A 14,541-nucleotide genomic window follows, 5' to 3' on the forward strand; every position below is an offset into this window, starting at 1 on the left:
CATTTTGTATATGTAATATGGCCATATAAACACTTATTAAGGGTTTTAAGTCCGCATTAACTTTTCGTCGAATTCTGAAGGAGAGTAACTTAACGCCACGCTTTACCTCGACATCACAGCACAGTCCTCGATCTGGTAGCTAACGATAGGTAACCGAAGTGTCTTAATGGAAAGGGAGTGTGTTAACACTAGGTTCCCATTACATTCTTTCTGTTCTCTCCTTAAAAAAGTACATTTTTCTTCATAGCAATGTGCGATAGGGCTTTTTAACATTCAACTTTGCCTGAGGCCTTATAAACAGAAAAAAATAAATGAACAGAGTATCTTATTAAAAAGTTCCTTTAATCATTTATTTTATAAGTAAATATTTGTCATATAAATCGTCTTCATTTTGATGAAACAAGATTTTTTTAATACATGTGTATAAAAATAAGTATTTTTAAAGTAATTTATTATAATATTAACAATGAAATGCTAATACACTATTAATATAATGTAATGTAATGTAAAATATAATACCTTTTTTTTAACAAAAACTAATAGTATGATACAATTGGTGGCGGTTAACTTTGCATAAAGATATTTTGTACTTTATTATATCAAACATATAAACATACGCTATTCATATATAAATACATACATAAATACATAGATACATTCATAAATACATACATATATACATAAATACACACATAGATACCATATATACATTCATATAGAGATACAATACTTACATATACATATGCACAAAACAGATACATAGATTATAACGATAGGTAGTACTCCTTTAGCCGGCGCTTAAAGATACCAACTGATGTCGACTGCCTGATGCACCTGGGTAACTCGTTCCATAATTTCGCCGTTTTTACGGTAAATGATTCACTGTAGCACTTGGTGCGACATAGTGGAACCTCCAATACGTTGTCATATCTTGAACGGAGATTGAAAGACTGAGAGTGGGAGCCCAGGAAAGTGAATCTTTGTTTGAGGTATGAAGGAGTTAAAGGAAGATACAAGATAGAGTATAAAAGGATAAGTGCATGATAATTGCGTCGATGCTTGATGGTCAACCATTTAAGTTGAACTCGATGTTGAGTAATACTTCCGCAATCCAAAAATGAACCTAATTATTACATTTTGAAGACGTTCGAGCTTGTTTAGTAATTGCTGTGACAAATCTAGGTAACAGGAATCTGCGTAATCCAGAATGGGAAAGAGAATGGATTGAGCTAAAGATATTCTGGTTTTAAACGGCAATAAATTTTTCCATCTCTTTACCCTCCCAATAGCAGCAAAAGCTTTTCGACTTAATTCTGCTATTTGAAGAACCCATGTCAAAGAACTATCCATCCTGATACCCAGATTCCTCACGCAAGTACCAAACTCCTTCTTGCAATCATCAAGCATTACGGAAGGAAGGAGGGAGTAGTCAATTTTGGAGAGTTGCTTTGAGTTACCGAGGATGCACAGTTGAGACTTGGTAGGATTTATCGACAGACCAAATGATTTGCTCCAGGTACTAATAATGCTTAAGTTAAAATTGATATGCCGTATAGCATCAGCAATATCATCAACTGCCGTGGTCGTATAAATCTGCAAGTCATCAGCGTAAAGATGAAAGGACAATGTCAGCAGTGGAGTTAAGAAGTTTATAAATATAGAAAAAAGTAACGGAGAAAGTACACCACCCTGAGGTACCCCAGCACTGAGTCGATTGTATGAGGACTGTTTGTCATTAGCACGAATGCATTGTTCACGATCGACGAGGTAAGAATAAAACCATTCAATAGCGTTTTGCGATATATTAATAGATTTAAGTAAAGCTAAAAGTATATCGATATCAATTGTGTTAAAAGCATTAGAGAAATCTAATAAGACTAATATGGTAATATTTTGCTTGTCTATTCCGCTTCTTATATCATCGCATACTTTGTTAAGTGCTGTAACAGTGCTGTGTCCCAGCCGGTAACCAGATTGGAAAGATGATAATATATTGTTTTTCACTAGGTACAGCGAGAGTTGGTGATGTACAATTCTCTCGAGAACTTTGGATAGAAAAGGAAGAATAGAAATAGGCCTATGGTGTGTGAAAGATGTAGGATTGGTAATTTTAGGTATAGGGATAACATAAGCAAATCTCCAAGAGCTAGGGAAGGAATTGGGAGTAAGGGAACAGTTAAAAATATGACAAAGTACAGGAAGCACAACATTCAATGTCATAAGAATCATTTTACGGCTCACCCCATCAGCGCCAATTGCGTCCGACTTTATGGCAAGGATATGCCGTCTATCATCCGTGACAGTAACTGAAGAGAAATTGAAAGGAGTAAAAGACGGGAAAGGTTGTCCATGCGTTAGAACTCTATCAGTAGACGATACTATTATTAAATCCAGTAAAGAAGGAGGGCAGTGTGGAAAAAAGTGAGTAGGATTGGAAGGAAGTATATCTAAATTGACACTTTTTATGGTATTTGACAACTGCTTTGTACGCCAATCGTTTTTTAGAAGACAGGTGTTGAAATCGCCCATTATTATAACGTGATCCGCATCTGGTACGTGATTTTCCAGTAATTCTTCAAATGTCTCGAAGTAATTAATTTGAGATGAGGGGCTATAAAATACTCCGAGTAGCAGTTTGAAGGTCCCGAAAAGTACTTGGATAAATAAATGTTCAGATGTTCTTGAGTACGGTGATGGCGACTTGTCCAGTATACTAAAAGGAATATGACTGCGCATATAAATAGCAACACCTCCACCACCCTTTTCAGTTCTGTCGTTGCGTATTAAGTGAAACCCTGGCAATGCAAACGATGTCGATGGTAAACATGGTTTTAAAAACGTTTCCGAAACCAGGATCGCATGGATATTCGTTGCTTCAAATGAACTGAGTAAATCGGGATAGTGGGCAGGTATGCTCTGTGCATTTATATGTACGACATTAAAATTTTTCCCAAGGTTTTCAAAAGTTGTATTTAATGCTGAATTAAGTGGCAAGGACTGGATACTCTGGAAACTATCATCTGAACTACATTGAGACAAAACGTCGTCATGTGAGTCATCACATTCAGAATTATGTCCAATATACATGGCAGCAGTATATATAATAGCAAATAATAATAAAAATTATCAAACAAATTACTAATATATAAATAAACTTATTGTAATTTAAGTAATGTTCAAATAATAATATATATAAATAAAAAGATATGTTAAAATAAATGTATATATAATAGATAATAATAAATACAACCAATATAAAAATATCTATGAATATTAAAATAAATGTATATCTAATACTATAAAAACCTTTATGCATCGCTTCCCGCCAGCATAACATCGCATGTTAATTGAAGTAAGAAGTAAATAAATGAATAAGTTATATATGATAAATAACATAATAACAATATGTGTGACAATGTAGCTTAAATATGTAAACTTATGTATATTATCAATACAGCAATTAAAAGTTAAAAATAACATGAAAAGGAATGAGATTTACAATATATGTTTACTGTCAACTGTCACTTGGCAGTTATTGTCAAATGTGAAAGTTTAGTTTATTTCTTAAAGACAAATAAAGAAAGATTGCATATTATAATATTTGTAAACAAAAAGATAAAAGTTTAAACTAGTTTACATGACAAGAATTCAAATATAAGTAAAATACAAAGAGATTAAGCATAAATTACAATAAAATAAAATAATCTATTATATTATATAAATAAAACAATTTTATATGAGAAACTTGATTAACTAAATAAAAGATATTTTGCAATTAAACTAATTAATAAATGACTAATAAAGTTACTTTTTAATTTGTCTCTTTGTACGTGAGACTAAAGTTGTTTTATTTATTTTGGAGTCAGTAGCCGTCATTGTCCCAGGTGAAATGTGTGGTGGCCTAATCTCAGAGACACTGGAGATCTTTTTTAACTCAACTATGGAAGTGAAAGTGTGGCGCTTCCCATCTGAGCTTATAACATTTATAACACCATCTTTTGTCCAACACTTAGATATCCCAAATTGTTGTCTAGCCGCTAGGAACGCTTCATGTCTGGGTTTTGTCAAGAATTCAGACAAAGTAATCCCCGTATTCTTAAGATTAGTTTTACTAAACCAAACTTTATTTCTGGAATTGAGATCTTTGAAGAAGAAGTTCCCAACCGGTGGCATCTGCTCACATCATTAACAGACAGATCAGAGATTTTCAGATGTTCAGACAGTACCTGGATGACTGTAGCAGATGTATTTTCTTTCTTATCCTCCGCTACCCCATGAACTAAAAGAATCTTTCTTCTGCTGCGCATTTCAAACTGAACCTTCAAGTGAGACATTACAAATGACCGGAAAGCGTTAAATTGTGTTGCCAAGTGAGAAGTTGGACTTGTAGCTGGTATACTACTAGCACATGAATTTAAATTTTGTTGGAATTCAGTCATTTTGCTGTTAAATTGCTGTGTAAGTTCTTGAATTGAGTGCTTTATTGAAACCATAATAATAATATTCTATAGAATTGAGTACTCACAATTGGTCAGTCACCACAATCACAGTAATGCTTATGTTATATATCTTGAAGAATGGATGTATTGCTGGCAGGTTATTTAGCTTCTAATTCATTATTTTACTTGTAATAAACATGTATTTGTAACTTTTACTAACATATTAAATAGAGAGGACCGCCGAAAAAAGGAGGAAATTTCCTTTGAGGAAAAAATATTTACTTGCTTCTTATAATAAAAACAAGGAAGAATTATATTAAATAAGTAATTAATAATACCTTTTATTAAAAATAACTATATTGTTTTTTTTTTCAGGATATTTCAGGCTTAATATGAAAATATGAATAAAATATATTTTTCTAACATAAAAACTCACCTCACTGTTTTTCATACACACACAAACACAAACACTAAAAACATCGATTTAAACACAAACACGTTTATTTCAAGCACTGAAATAAGAAAAGTTGCGAATGAAAATTGCGAAATTAAACGTCCGGTCTTCGCGCGCGAATCTACAGGTCTGACGCCGCAATGACACAAAATTTCCCGCGTTGGTGCTGAAACGAGACGAGTATACACATTTTCTGTAGGTGCGAAAGAGATAGATATGTTTTTGTGATTTCAGTTTTCATAATGAAAATCGTAGACAGGCTATGGTGTAACGTCATTAATGCTATAAATATGGAGAAATATGAATGTGGATATTACCTTGGACGATTTCAGAGGAAGAGGTTTTTTTCTGAAGTGGAATTGTTTTTATTTTTTTATTGACAAAAGAGAAATAGGGAGAGTTGAGTTTTACTTATTCTTTACTTTCTTATTTTCAAAATGGGACTAAAAATTAAATATATGAAAGCAAAATGAAAATTGAAACTTTATTTTCACAGAAGTTTAACAGTGATCCGTTTTTTTCTTCAGTTTTCACCCTTTTCCGGGGTGACAAAATAAAAATAATTCATTCTCCCAAGCGGGAATCGAATCCACAACCGTCCCTTTTTCAATCAGGCACTGCGCCACGCTGCTCTTTGCCTTTACCAGAGCGAAGAAATAATTAATTGCACCAAATTGTCAACGAACCCGCTACCACTGCTTCTCCATAAACTTTTCACATAAAAAAATCTCAAATATACAATATATAAAATAAAGGTGTATTTCATTAAAATAGTACATAATTAAACTATTATTTCAAAAATATTATTTCACAAAACAAAAGCTCTAAAATAGAGTATCTCATCAGCAATGAGTAATGAACGTTATAATGAGGTCGTTTGTTTAGTTTTTATTATTATGTAATACAAAAGCTTCTGTAGGTACCTTCCTCCTGGTGTTCCTGGATTGTTATATTATGAAAGGGCTTAGAGAAAATGCTAGTTGATGCTGAATTCCATGAAAATGAATTGTGGAAAAACTGAAATAGATTTTTATTTTAGTTTCCCGCTGTATCACGCTATACCAGGGTTGTTAGAGAGAACCTCACTTTCTGTCGAATTCTGGAGGCATTGTGTGTTGAGTGGCAGAGCTTAACGCCGCGCTTTGCTTCTACACCAGAGCAAAGAAATGGAAATATATATAGATATATTTATTTTATTAAGACTATTTTGATGATCGTAATAATTAATTAATTAGGCAAGTTGTAGCGGAGGGGCATAAGCCTGCGAGTGTAAATTTGATCATTAGGGTTCGATTCCTGCTCGAGGAAATTAAATATTGAAAATGAATCCGGAATATGAGGAACAGGTGTCTTTACTCTAGCCTCCCTCTGCCTACCCTAGAAGCTGAAAAAAAATCATCTCTTATATCTTGTGAGATTTCATATTATGTTGTATGTGAAATTTCATGTAACTCAATGTTTAAGCATACCATAAAAAAATATTATTTTAAACAAAAAAAAGTAATACAATAGAGATTCAAACCTAAAACCATAGTTTTTAGTTACAAATAACATGGCAATGAATAATTATAATTACATTGATAAAACATAAATAAGGAAATTTAATGAACTCTGTAGTATGTAAATTATTTATAAGTGGTATTTTGTATTAATAGCTGATTGAGGTCATATTGTATCTCATTTATTAATAATATGGCTTAATTAATATATGTTTAAGGAAAGTAGCAAAAAATATATAAATAGAATTAATCGCAGAATACAAAACGACGGTTGTAGGTTCAATTGAGTTCCGTCATCAATATTAACTCTTGGTTTTCTCCGCTTACCGTGCTATGTGCGGGATAAAGCGTGAACGTAAAAGAGGATAAGAGAACAAAAAGGTAAGAAGAAATAAATTATTTTATTCAAAGAATACAGTTATTGATTTTCGCTGATTGACAGGAGGGCTGACATTACTGTCAATTTTTAGGTAACTTGACAGAATTAATCTTAATTATAATTTAACTATTCTTTATAAAGCCAGAGGAAATCTAATTTGAAGTAAGACACTCCGTTCCAATAACATTTCCGCTCCCCACTCTCCGCTGATTGCCGGAAGCACTGCGTGTTGAGTGGCGGAACTTAACGCCGCGCAGCAGTCATACTTTATGCCTTGCGCCACAACTGGCCTCATGATTATATTTTAGCATACAAATTATATATGACATATAACAATTACCTATTAACCTTTCCCATTGTATCACAAGCTCGAGTGCTGAGGATTTTAACCTGGATCACATCCATTAATTATATTGCTCCAGGATTATACAACGGACGACAGCAACAGTAGAGATGACAATATAAATTATTATTATTATACCTATTTTAATGATATTCTAAGTGTTTGTCTTTGTATAATTGTTGTGCGGCGTTTAGTTTCGCCACTTAAAAGGGGACGTATCGGATTTGAGCGGATAATAGGGAACAGAGTGTTTTAACAATAAGTTATCTCAGCTCAGAGTAAGTTTTTTCAGTTTCACATATATAACAGAGAAGGCAGAGGGAACATAGTTTTAAGATACTTCGTTCTCCACTTTTCAGTGAATGTTCGAGGCATTGTATGTTGCGTGTTGCGTTGCGGGACTTAACGCCGTGGTTTTGTCTCAACCAGAGCGAAGAAAACGAAAATATTAATGAATGTTATTTCTATAAATTCTTTTTGGACATAATGACATTTTTTTTTAAATAAGCAACTTAGCTATCATTGGATCCTAGCACGTGTGTAGATTTTTTGGCATTAGCATTAAAAGATTTTTATTACAATTTCTTACATATATTAATTAATTCACATAGGTGAAACTATGTTCGTAAGTTAAATTATTTATAGAATTTTCCCGCCGGTTCTCAGAGGGAGCGTAATGTTAAGACACTTCCGCTTCCCACTTTACGCCAAATTCTGGAGTCCGAGAGTGTTGAGGGGCGGAACTCAATTTGTTGAACACCAGAGTGAAGATATGAAAATATTAATTATTTCATTTCCTCTAGTGGGATTAGACAAAAAATCGTTAACTGAATGAACTAATAAAAAAACAAGTTTTTAACAATAAATTTCCCAAAAAAATATATATCTACTAATATACTTAATTTAGTATATTATTGATAGTAACTCAATGCTCACCCTAATAGCGTGACGCGGTCCACCACCCACCGTGTTAATGTAACAGTTACTTAATAATGTTATTTCCTCTTGTTTGTTTACTTTTACTTCGATAACAAAACTTTTAAATTCAATATATACTCGTATATCGATTTTCACTAAATTCTCACGTTTTTTTGTAAGTAAGAAGAATAAAAGTAATGTTACTATAGTTTTTTTTTTCAGCTTGACGCTGTATCCCGCACACGGCATGGTAGGCAGAGGGAACCTAGAATTAAGACACTCCGTTCCCCACTTTCTGCCGTATTCTGGAACCATTGCGTGTTGAGGGGCAGAACTTAACGTCGCGCTTTGCCTCGATATAAGAGCGAAGAAATAGAAATATATGTAGATATATTTATTTTACTAAGACTATTTAGATGATCACAATAGTTAATTAATGAAGCAAGTTGTGGCAAGGCATAAGCCTGCGAGTGTAAATTTGACCGGTTGAGGGTTTGATTCCTGCTCGCGGATTTTTTTTTTTTATATTTTCAGTTCTTCGAATTTTCAATGCTTACGGAGTTCGCCGGAAAGTGGAGAGCGGAGTGTCCTAAGATTAGATTCCTCATGTCTACGGCAAGATATTAAGGAAAGTATTGAATATAAGCATTCTCTAGAGTGGGAATCGAACCCACGCTATCCTACTGCATCACGACGGCCTCATATCCATATTTACACCAGTCCCAATCCCAATACAATTTTATCAACACTTCATCAAACGTTTTAAAGAAGTTTAAAAATAGCAACCCATTAGATTCAGGGCTATCGGTGTAAACGTTATGACTTCGATTCTGTTTATCTCATAATGTTGGTACTCGTGGCTGTTCTTGTCTTTGATATTTGGAATATTAATTGGTGGTACTCTAGTCCAATAATGATGTGATGACGGTTTTTTTTTGACTAATCAAAGGATAGATTCTTTTTTTTTTTTTTAAGCTACGCCTTGTAACCCGCAAAGAGCATGGTATACAGAGGTAACATGGGAACCTAGCTACTGGGAACTAAGATACTCTATACCCCTTTTACAGAATTCCATTTCCCACTTTCAGCTAAATTTTCGAGACATTACGTGTTGCGGCGGAACTCAAACCTGTAGGTTGCGCGTGAAAAGGACTGATGTATTTTAATTCTTCATTGCATACATAAATCATATTTTAAGTAAAAAAAGTAAAAACCTAATTGAATTAATTTGAAGATAAATCAACCCGCTTTTACACTTGTACGCTAACAATATATAAATTCTATTAAATGTATGCATGATTGTACGTATGTATATAAATGATATTAAATAAACTATAAATATAAATAATAGTTCCCTACACCAGGTTTCATCAGATTTTCAATAGATCAACAAACACTGAAACAAAATAACTTAGTTATTTGTATTCTATATAAGTTCGTGGCGAATATAAAAAGGAATATCGTCAACATTTATTTAGCTTCACGCACTATCCCGCACATAGTAGGCAGAACAGACTTAAGCACCAAGTGTTAGGATAGTCCGTTCCCATCAATACATCTCCGTTTCACACTTTCTGTAAAATTTGAGAAATAAATCAGCTTCACGCGTATCCCATACACAGTAGAGTAGTACACAGGAACCTAGTGTTAAAACACTCCGTTTCTTACTTTCCGTCGAATTTTTCGAGGCACTGCGCGTTGAGTAGTGGAACTTACCAGAACGAGGACATAAAAATGTTAATTAATAATAATTCATTCCCTCGAGTGGGGATCGAACTAACAACCATAGCGTTATTGTCACACCCTTGTGCCCCTATGCCACGACGATCTCAAAAATTGACGCAAACCTTAAAATATGAAGATAAATTAATAAATAAGAAGAAATTAATAAATAATAAATAAGAAAGATTAAACAAGTTGCCTAATTAGCTTTACAACTTCTCAGATATCACTTTATCAAAGTTCTAAGAGAAATCTGTAATGTACGCTTTATATTCATTTTTGATACAGTGAGAAAACTTTGACAGAATTTTAGCATAGCCTTCGTAGAACTTTGGTGGATTTGATTGATAGCTGCGATGAGCTCTTGTGAATATGGAAATTTTATGCTGGTGCCTGTAGTGCCTTGTTTATTTATGGAAATTTAAAGAAATATTTTTGTGACTAAAAAATATGTGTAATATTTTTTTGTAGAGAAGGCAAAAATAACTAGGTATCACAGCAGCGCAATAGGTTACAAACCCATTTCGTAGTACTTCTCCTTCTTTACGAATCTCTCTTAAGTTGAGTGATGGAACACAATGTTGCGCTTAAAATTAAAATAATTGGGGGAATCACAAGATGGATTGAACCTGTAACGATGACGCCAAGTAATTATCCTACTTATCGATTTCGATGAGTACTTATTTAAATACACATATTAAAAATACAAAACAAATCTTACCTAAATTTTTAATTATTTTTATTTTACATTTTATATCCTCGTCAATATTTCATTTTAATAGTTTTCCTTCTAATTATTATAATATTAGTATTTCTTTGCTCTACAAAGTTTCCTCGAGGAGTTTCAATGAGAAAATAGGACCTCTAGATAAAGTCCCCATATTTATACGTTCTAGCCAAACGTGTGCAACGGAGTGGGTAATGGATACAGAAACAATCTTATTACTACAAAAAACACAAAGGAATAAAGGGGAAATAGGGAAAAGTGGGCAATTTTAATTTTGATTAAATAAGTTAAAAATAAATGTCGATGGTAAAATTGTAAATTAAACCGATAATAAATTTAATAAAAATATCTATTATTATTTTTTACTAGCAGCTTTGCCCCCGTATCCAAATGGAAATTAAATTTATAGCACTGGATGTAACTCTGGCAGCAGGTACTGTAGGTGACATATAAACGATTAACTTCATGTAAAAAAAGCAAATAGTTTTCCTTGATAAATGGACTATATACGCAAATTTCAAATTGCAATGGACTATATACGCAAGGTTCAAACAAACAAATTCTTGATTTGTAGATGAATCTTTTGCTAACTATTGCTATTTGCATTATTTTTTATTATTTAAAAGTTTTTTCTTTTATGTTACCATTGACACAAGAAGAAAAAATAAATAATAATTGTACCCTTTTGGTCGAACCTTCCCTTATTCCTCGTGAACCTAATCAAGGAAACTGGACACAAAACGGTTGACGGTTCAAAGTAATGTTGTTAAGATGAATGTTATTTAAGAGTAATTTTGTTTCTACAATCTCTAAAGTATTTAAAAAAACAGAAATAAATATAATAATAGTAATAAAATTATTAATGGTTGAATTTCAATAATAAAAAATTTTCAAATAAAATTTGCGATACAAAGATATGCCTAATTATTACAAAAAAGAAATTAAATCAGCTTCACGCTGCGTTTTCTTAATGAGTATCTTTCTTTCCTAAGTGTGGAATAACACTTTAAAAATGTAAAAAAAAAAATATTTTAAAAATAGTATTCTCCATTGCTAAACGCTAATTCTAAGTTATTAATTATCTTTGGGTAGAGGAAATTTGTAAAAATTTCGCTACAGAAATGCTAACAACATAAATAAGCTGTAACAAGCGTATAAGAATTTCGAAGTAGCGTAGAGAACGTATGGCTTAGTTCGTCAGATGTTTCGCTTGGACGGTTTCCAAAGAGGAGCGGGTTCGAATCCCACTACATTAAAACTTTTATACGTTTTCTTAATGAGTAGGTATGTCACTGTTGCACCAAATTACCAATATTACAATAAAAATATGAAAAAAAACATAGTATAAGTTATAACATGATATCATAACAACGAAATAGAATTGTGGCGATACCAATAAAACATAACATATGCATAGAATTTTCTTTAAGACAGATTTGTCTTCGTACGAAAAACAACCCTTTGAGGGTTGACACATTTAAATATTCCAAAATCAATAAACCTATATAGGATCATGATAATATTTAATACTACTGTAATAATATTTTAAAACATTTTTTTTTTATTTAGATAGATAGAGATAGAGGTTGATGACAGAGGACGAGGCGAAAGAGATATGTACAGATCGTAGTGTTTAGCGCTCTGTTCTCTCTGACTACTCCGCCAGGAATACAGCGTGCAGCTGCACAAAAAATATCTTTCTCAATACTAGGTTCCCTCTTCCTAAATTCTTTTCTCTCTGTAAAGCTGAAAAAAGTGAAAAACCATATAACAATAGTTCAAATTGAAAATACTACGAAAACAAGTGATTCTAAATAGCACTTCCCCTTACGGCGAGTCCAGTACAATAACGAGCAAGCATTGTTTTAATGTAATAACGGCCACATGTCCCAACTGAATTAGACAACAAAAAGTAAAAAATATATTTCTCTGTGCCACCCCTGAGGGATTCCACCTACGACCGATTCCTTTATAAAAGCTGCAACCCTGTGGTTATTTTCACATATTTTACCAGCACCGTGAAGATACCATCGTCTCCTTAGTTGTATTTTGTTACAGTTTTAACATGAATATTAGTTTTAACTGATTTTATGTAAGTATATCTTGAAATAAATTTGTATTTTTATTTAAATTATTTATTAATATTTAAATTATTACCGAATTCAATTAAAATATTGTTTTTTTGTTTTCTATTTTCATTAAAATTTAAGGAAAAAATAATTATTATATGTCCTATAACCAATTAAATATTAATATATATATTTTTTATCTTCAGTGACAAAAAAACATGAGAAAGAAACTGTTTATGATACTAATATTCTTATTAATAATAAACGTTTACGTTTATGGAAAAAATGTTAATAAAACTAAATCAATAAAACTTTTCCATAAGAATACTAAACAAAAAGAAACCAAATCTCGTACGAGGAGGTCGTTGGATGAAGATTTTGATAAGTTATTTACATCTTCTAAAGATTCCACGCATTATGGTCATATAGTTGAAGGAAGAGGAAAGATAGTAAAAATACAACCAATTATAGATAAAGAGCCACCGTTTTGGGGCTCACGAGGTCGAAGAGATTCATCTGAAGAAATCGTTCCAAACGTGGAACTACCTGCTTACAATCATCAAAAACACTTTACAAACAAACAAATCAACAAATTACATAGATTATACATAAACTACGAAGACAAATTACGAAAAGATGAAGAAGGTTCTCCTTTTTGGGGCAATCGTGGAAGACGTGATTCTGAGGAATCCGATGAAAATGATATTAATTTATTTTGGGCCAATAGAGGGAGGAGGCAAGACGATGAACCGTTTTGGGGAACGCGGGGACGTCGAGAAAATATACTTCGACCCTGGGCTAGTACGTATGATGATGAAGAGCCTTTTTGGGGAAATCGTGGCAGACGTCAAGAACAAGAACCATTTTGGGGCAACAGAGGTAGAAGAGAGAAAAGTGATCGTTTAGGAACGAATAAAGTTAGAAATGTATATATGGGTAATGCAGTAGATGAGGCTTTAGACGAAAATAAAAATGCATTTGAAATAAAACTGAAAAACACAATTATTGAAACCATAAATCATATCCAACATAAGTTAGGAAAGTTGGAACGAAATAGACGAGAGGAACCGCGATTACCTTTTTGGGATAACAGGGGGCGTGATAGTAAACTTATGTCACTATTTAATGGAAAAATAAGAAATCGATTGCATTACGTCGTAAATGATCCAAATAAAGCAGCAAAAAACTTACGTTCCAAAACATTTGAACAAAATACAGTCAATGATGATAGAATTTACGCTGAGGAGCCTCGATATATTCTAGTAGAGAGAAGTAGCCGGTCATCAGCAGAAGATGATCCCTTCTTCATTTCTAGAGGCAAAAAATACAGTGACTTAGACAATGCTGCACGAGGGAGACGTGGATCGATAGAGGATCTCGTAAAATCTGTAAGAAACGATCCATATTATATAGCCAGAGGCAAAAAGCAATCATATAAAATCAAATCTGAAAATTCGACCAAAACTGATGATTTTTCTAAAACCAAAGAGTTAATATGCTCTACAGTCGGTATACTAATGTCCAAATTTCATGGGAATAAAGTAAAAAGAGAAATAAATGATAACGAACGTAACAGACGAACGATATTAAAGAAACTGGCCTTACAACTTCAGATGGATCCGTATTTTGTGAGCAGAGGTAAGAAAAACGATAAGTTAAATGAAAGAACTAACTCTGAAGACTTTATTAACAGTATTGTGACAATGTGCAACTAGTCCTAAAACATAAAAAAGATTCCGCACTTTAATATGGATAAAAATGTAAAAAATATGTAAAATTGGGGCTGGTTATTATATTATTATTTTAATGAAATTTTATAATTATGGAAATTAAGCATTTGAAAATGTAAAAAAATAAATTTTAGTTCGTAAGACTAGGCTGCAATATCACGCATATTAGAGTATATTAAATATTTATTTTCTTTGACTGATCGCTTGCGATACTTGTAAGAATTTTCAATAAATTACCTTTAGATATGCTTAATGTTGTAT

General features: G+C 32.6%; 1 protein-coding gene across 1 annotated transcript; it reads left to right on the forward strand.

Annotated features, from left to right (window-relative positions):
- The first annotated feature begins 12,309 nt into the window (after positions 1-12,309).
- On the forward strand, positions 12,310-14,533 carry natalisin (neuropeptide natalisin). The gene is made up of 2 exons (XM_085190547.1): positions 12,310-12,573; positions 12,757-14,533. The coding sequence occupies exon 2, from the start codon at positions 12,769-12,771 to the stop codon at positions 14,263-14,265; it is 1,497 nt and encodes a 498-aa protein (XP_085046673.1). The 5' UTR covers positions 12,310-12,573; positions 12,757-12,768; the 3' UTR covers positions 14,266-14,533.
- The last annotated feature ends 8 nt before the right edge of the window (positions 14,534-14,541 follow it).

This window comes from Heliconius melpomene, chromosome 9 (assembly GCF_056956725.1).
Source record: "Heliconius melpomene rosina isolate 202511_hmr_F chromosome 9, ASM5695672v1, whole genome shotgun sequence".
Classification (NCBI taxonomy): domain Eukaryota; kingdom Metazoa; phylum Arthropoda; class Insecta; order Lepidoptera; family Nymphalidae; genus Heliconius; species Heliconius melpomene.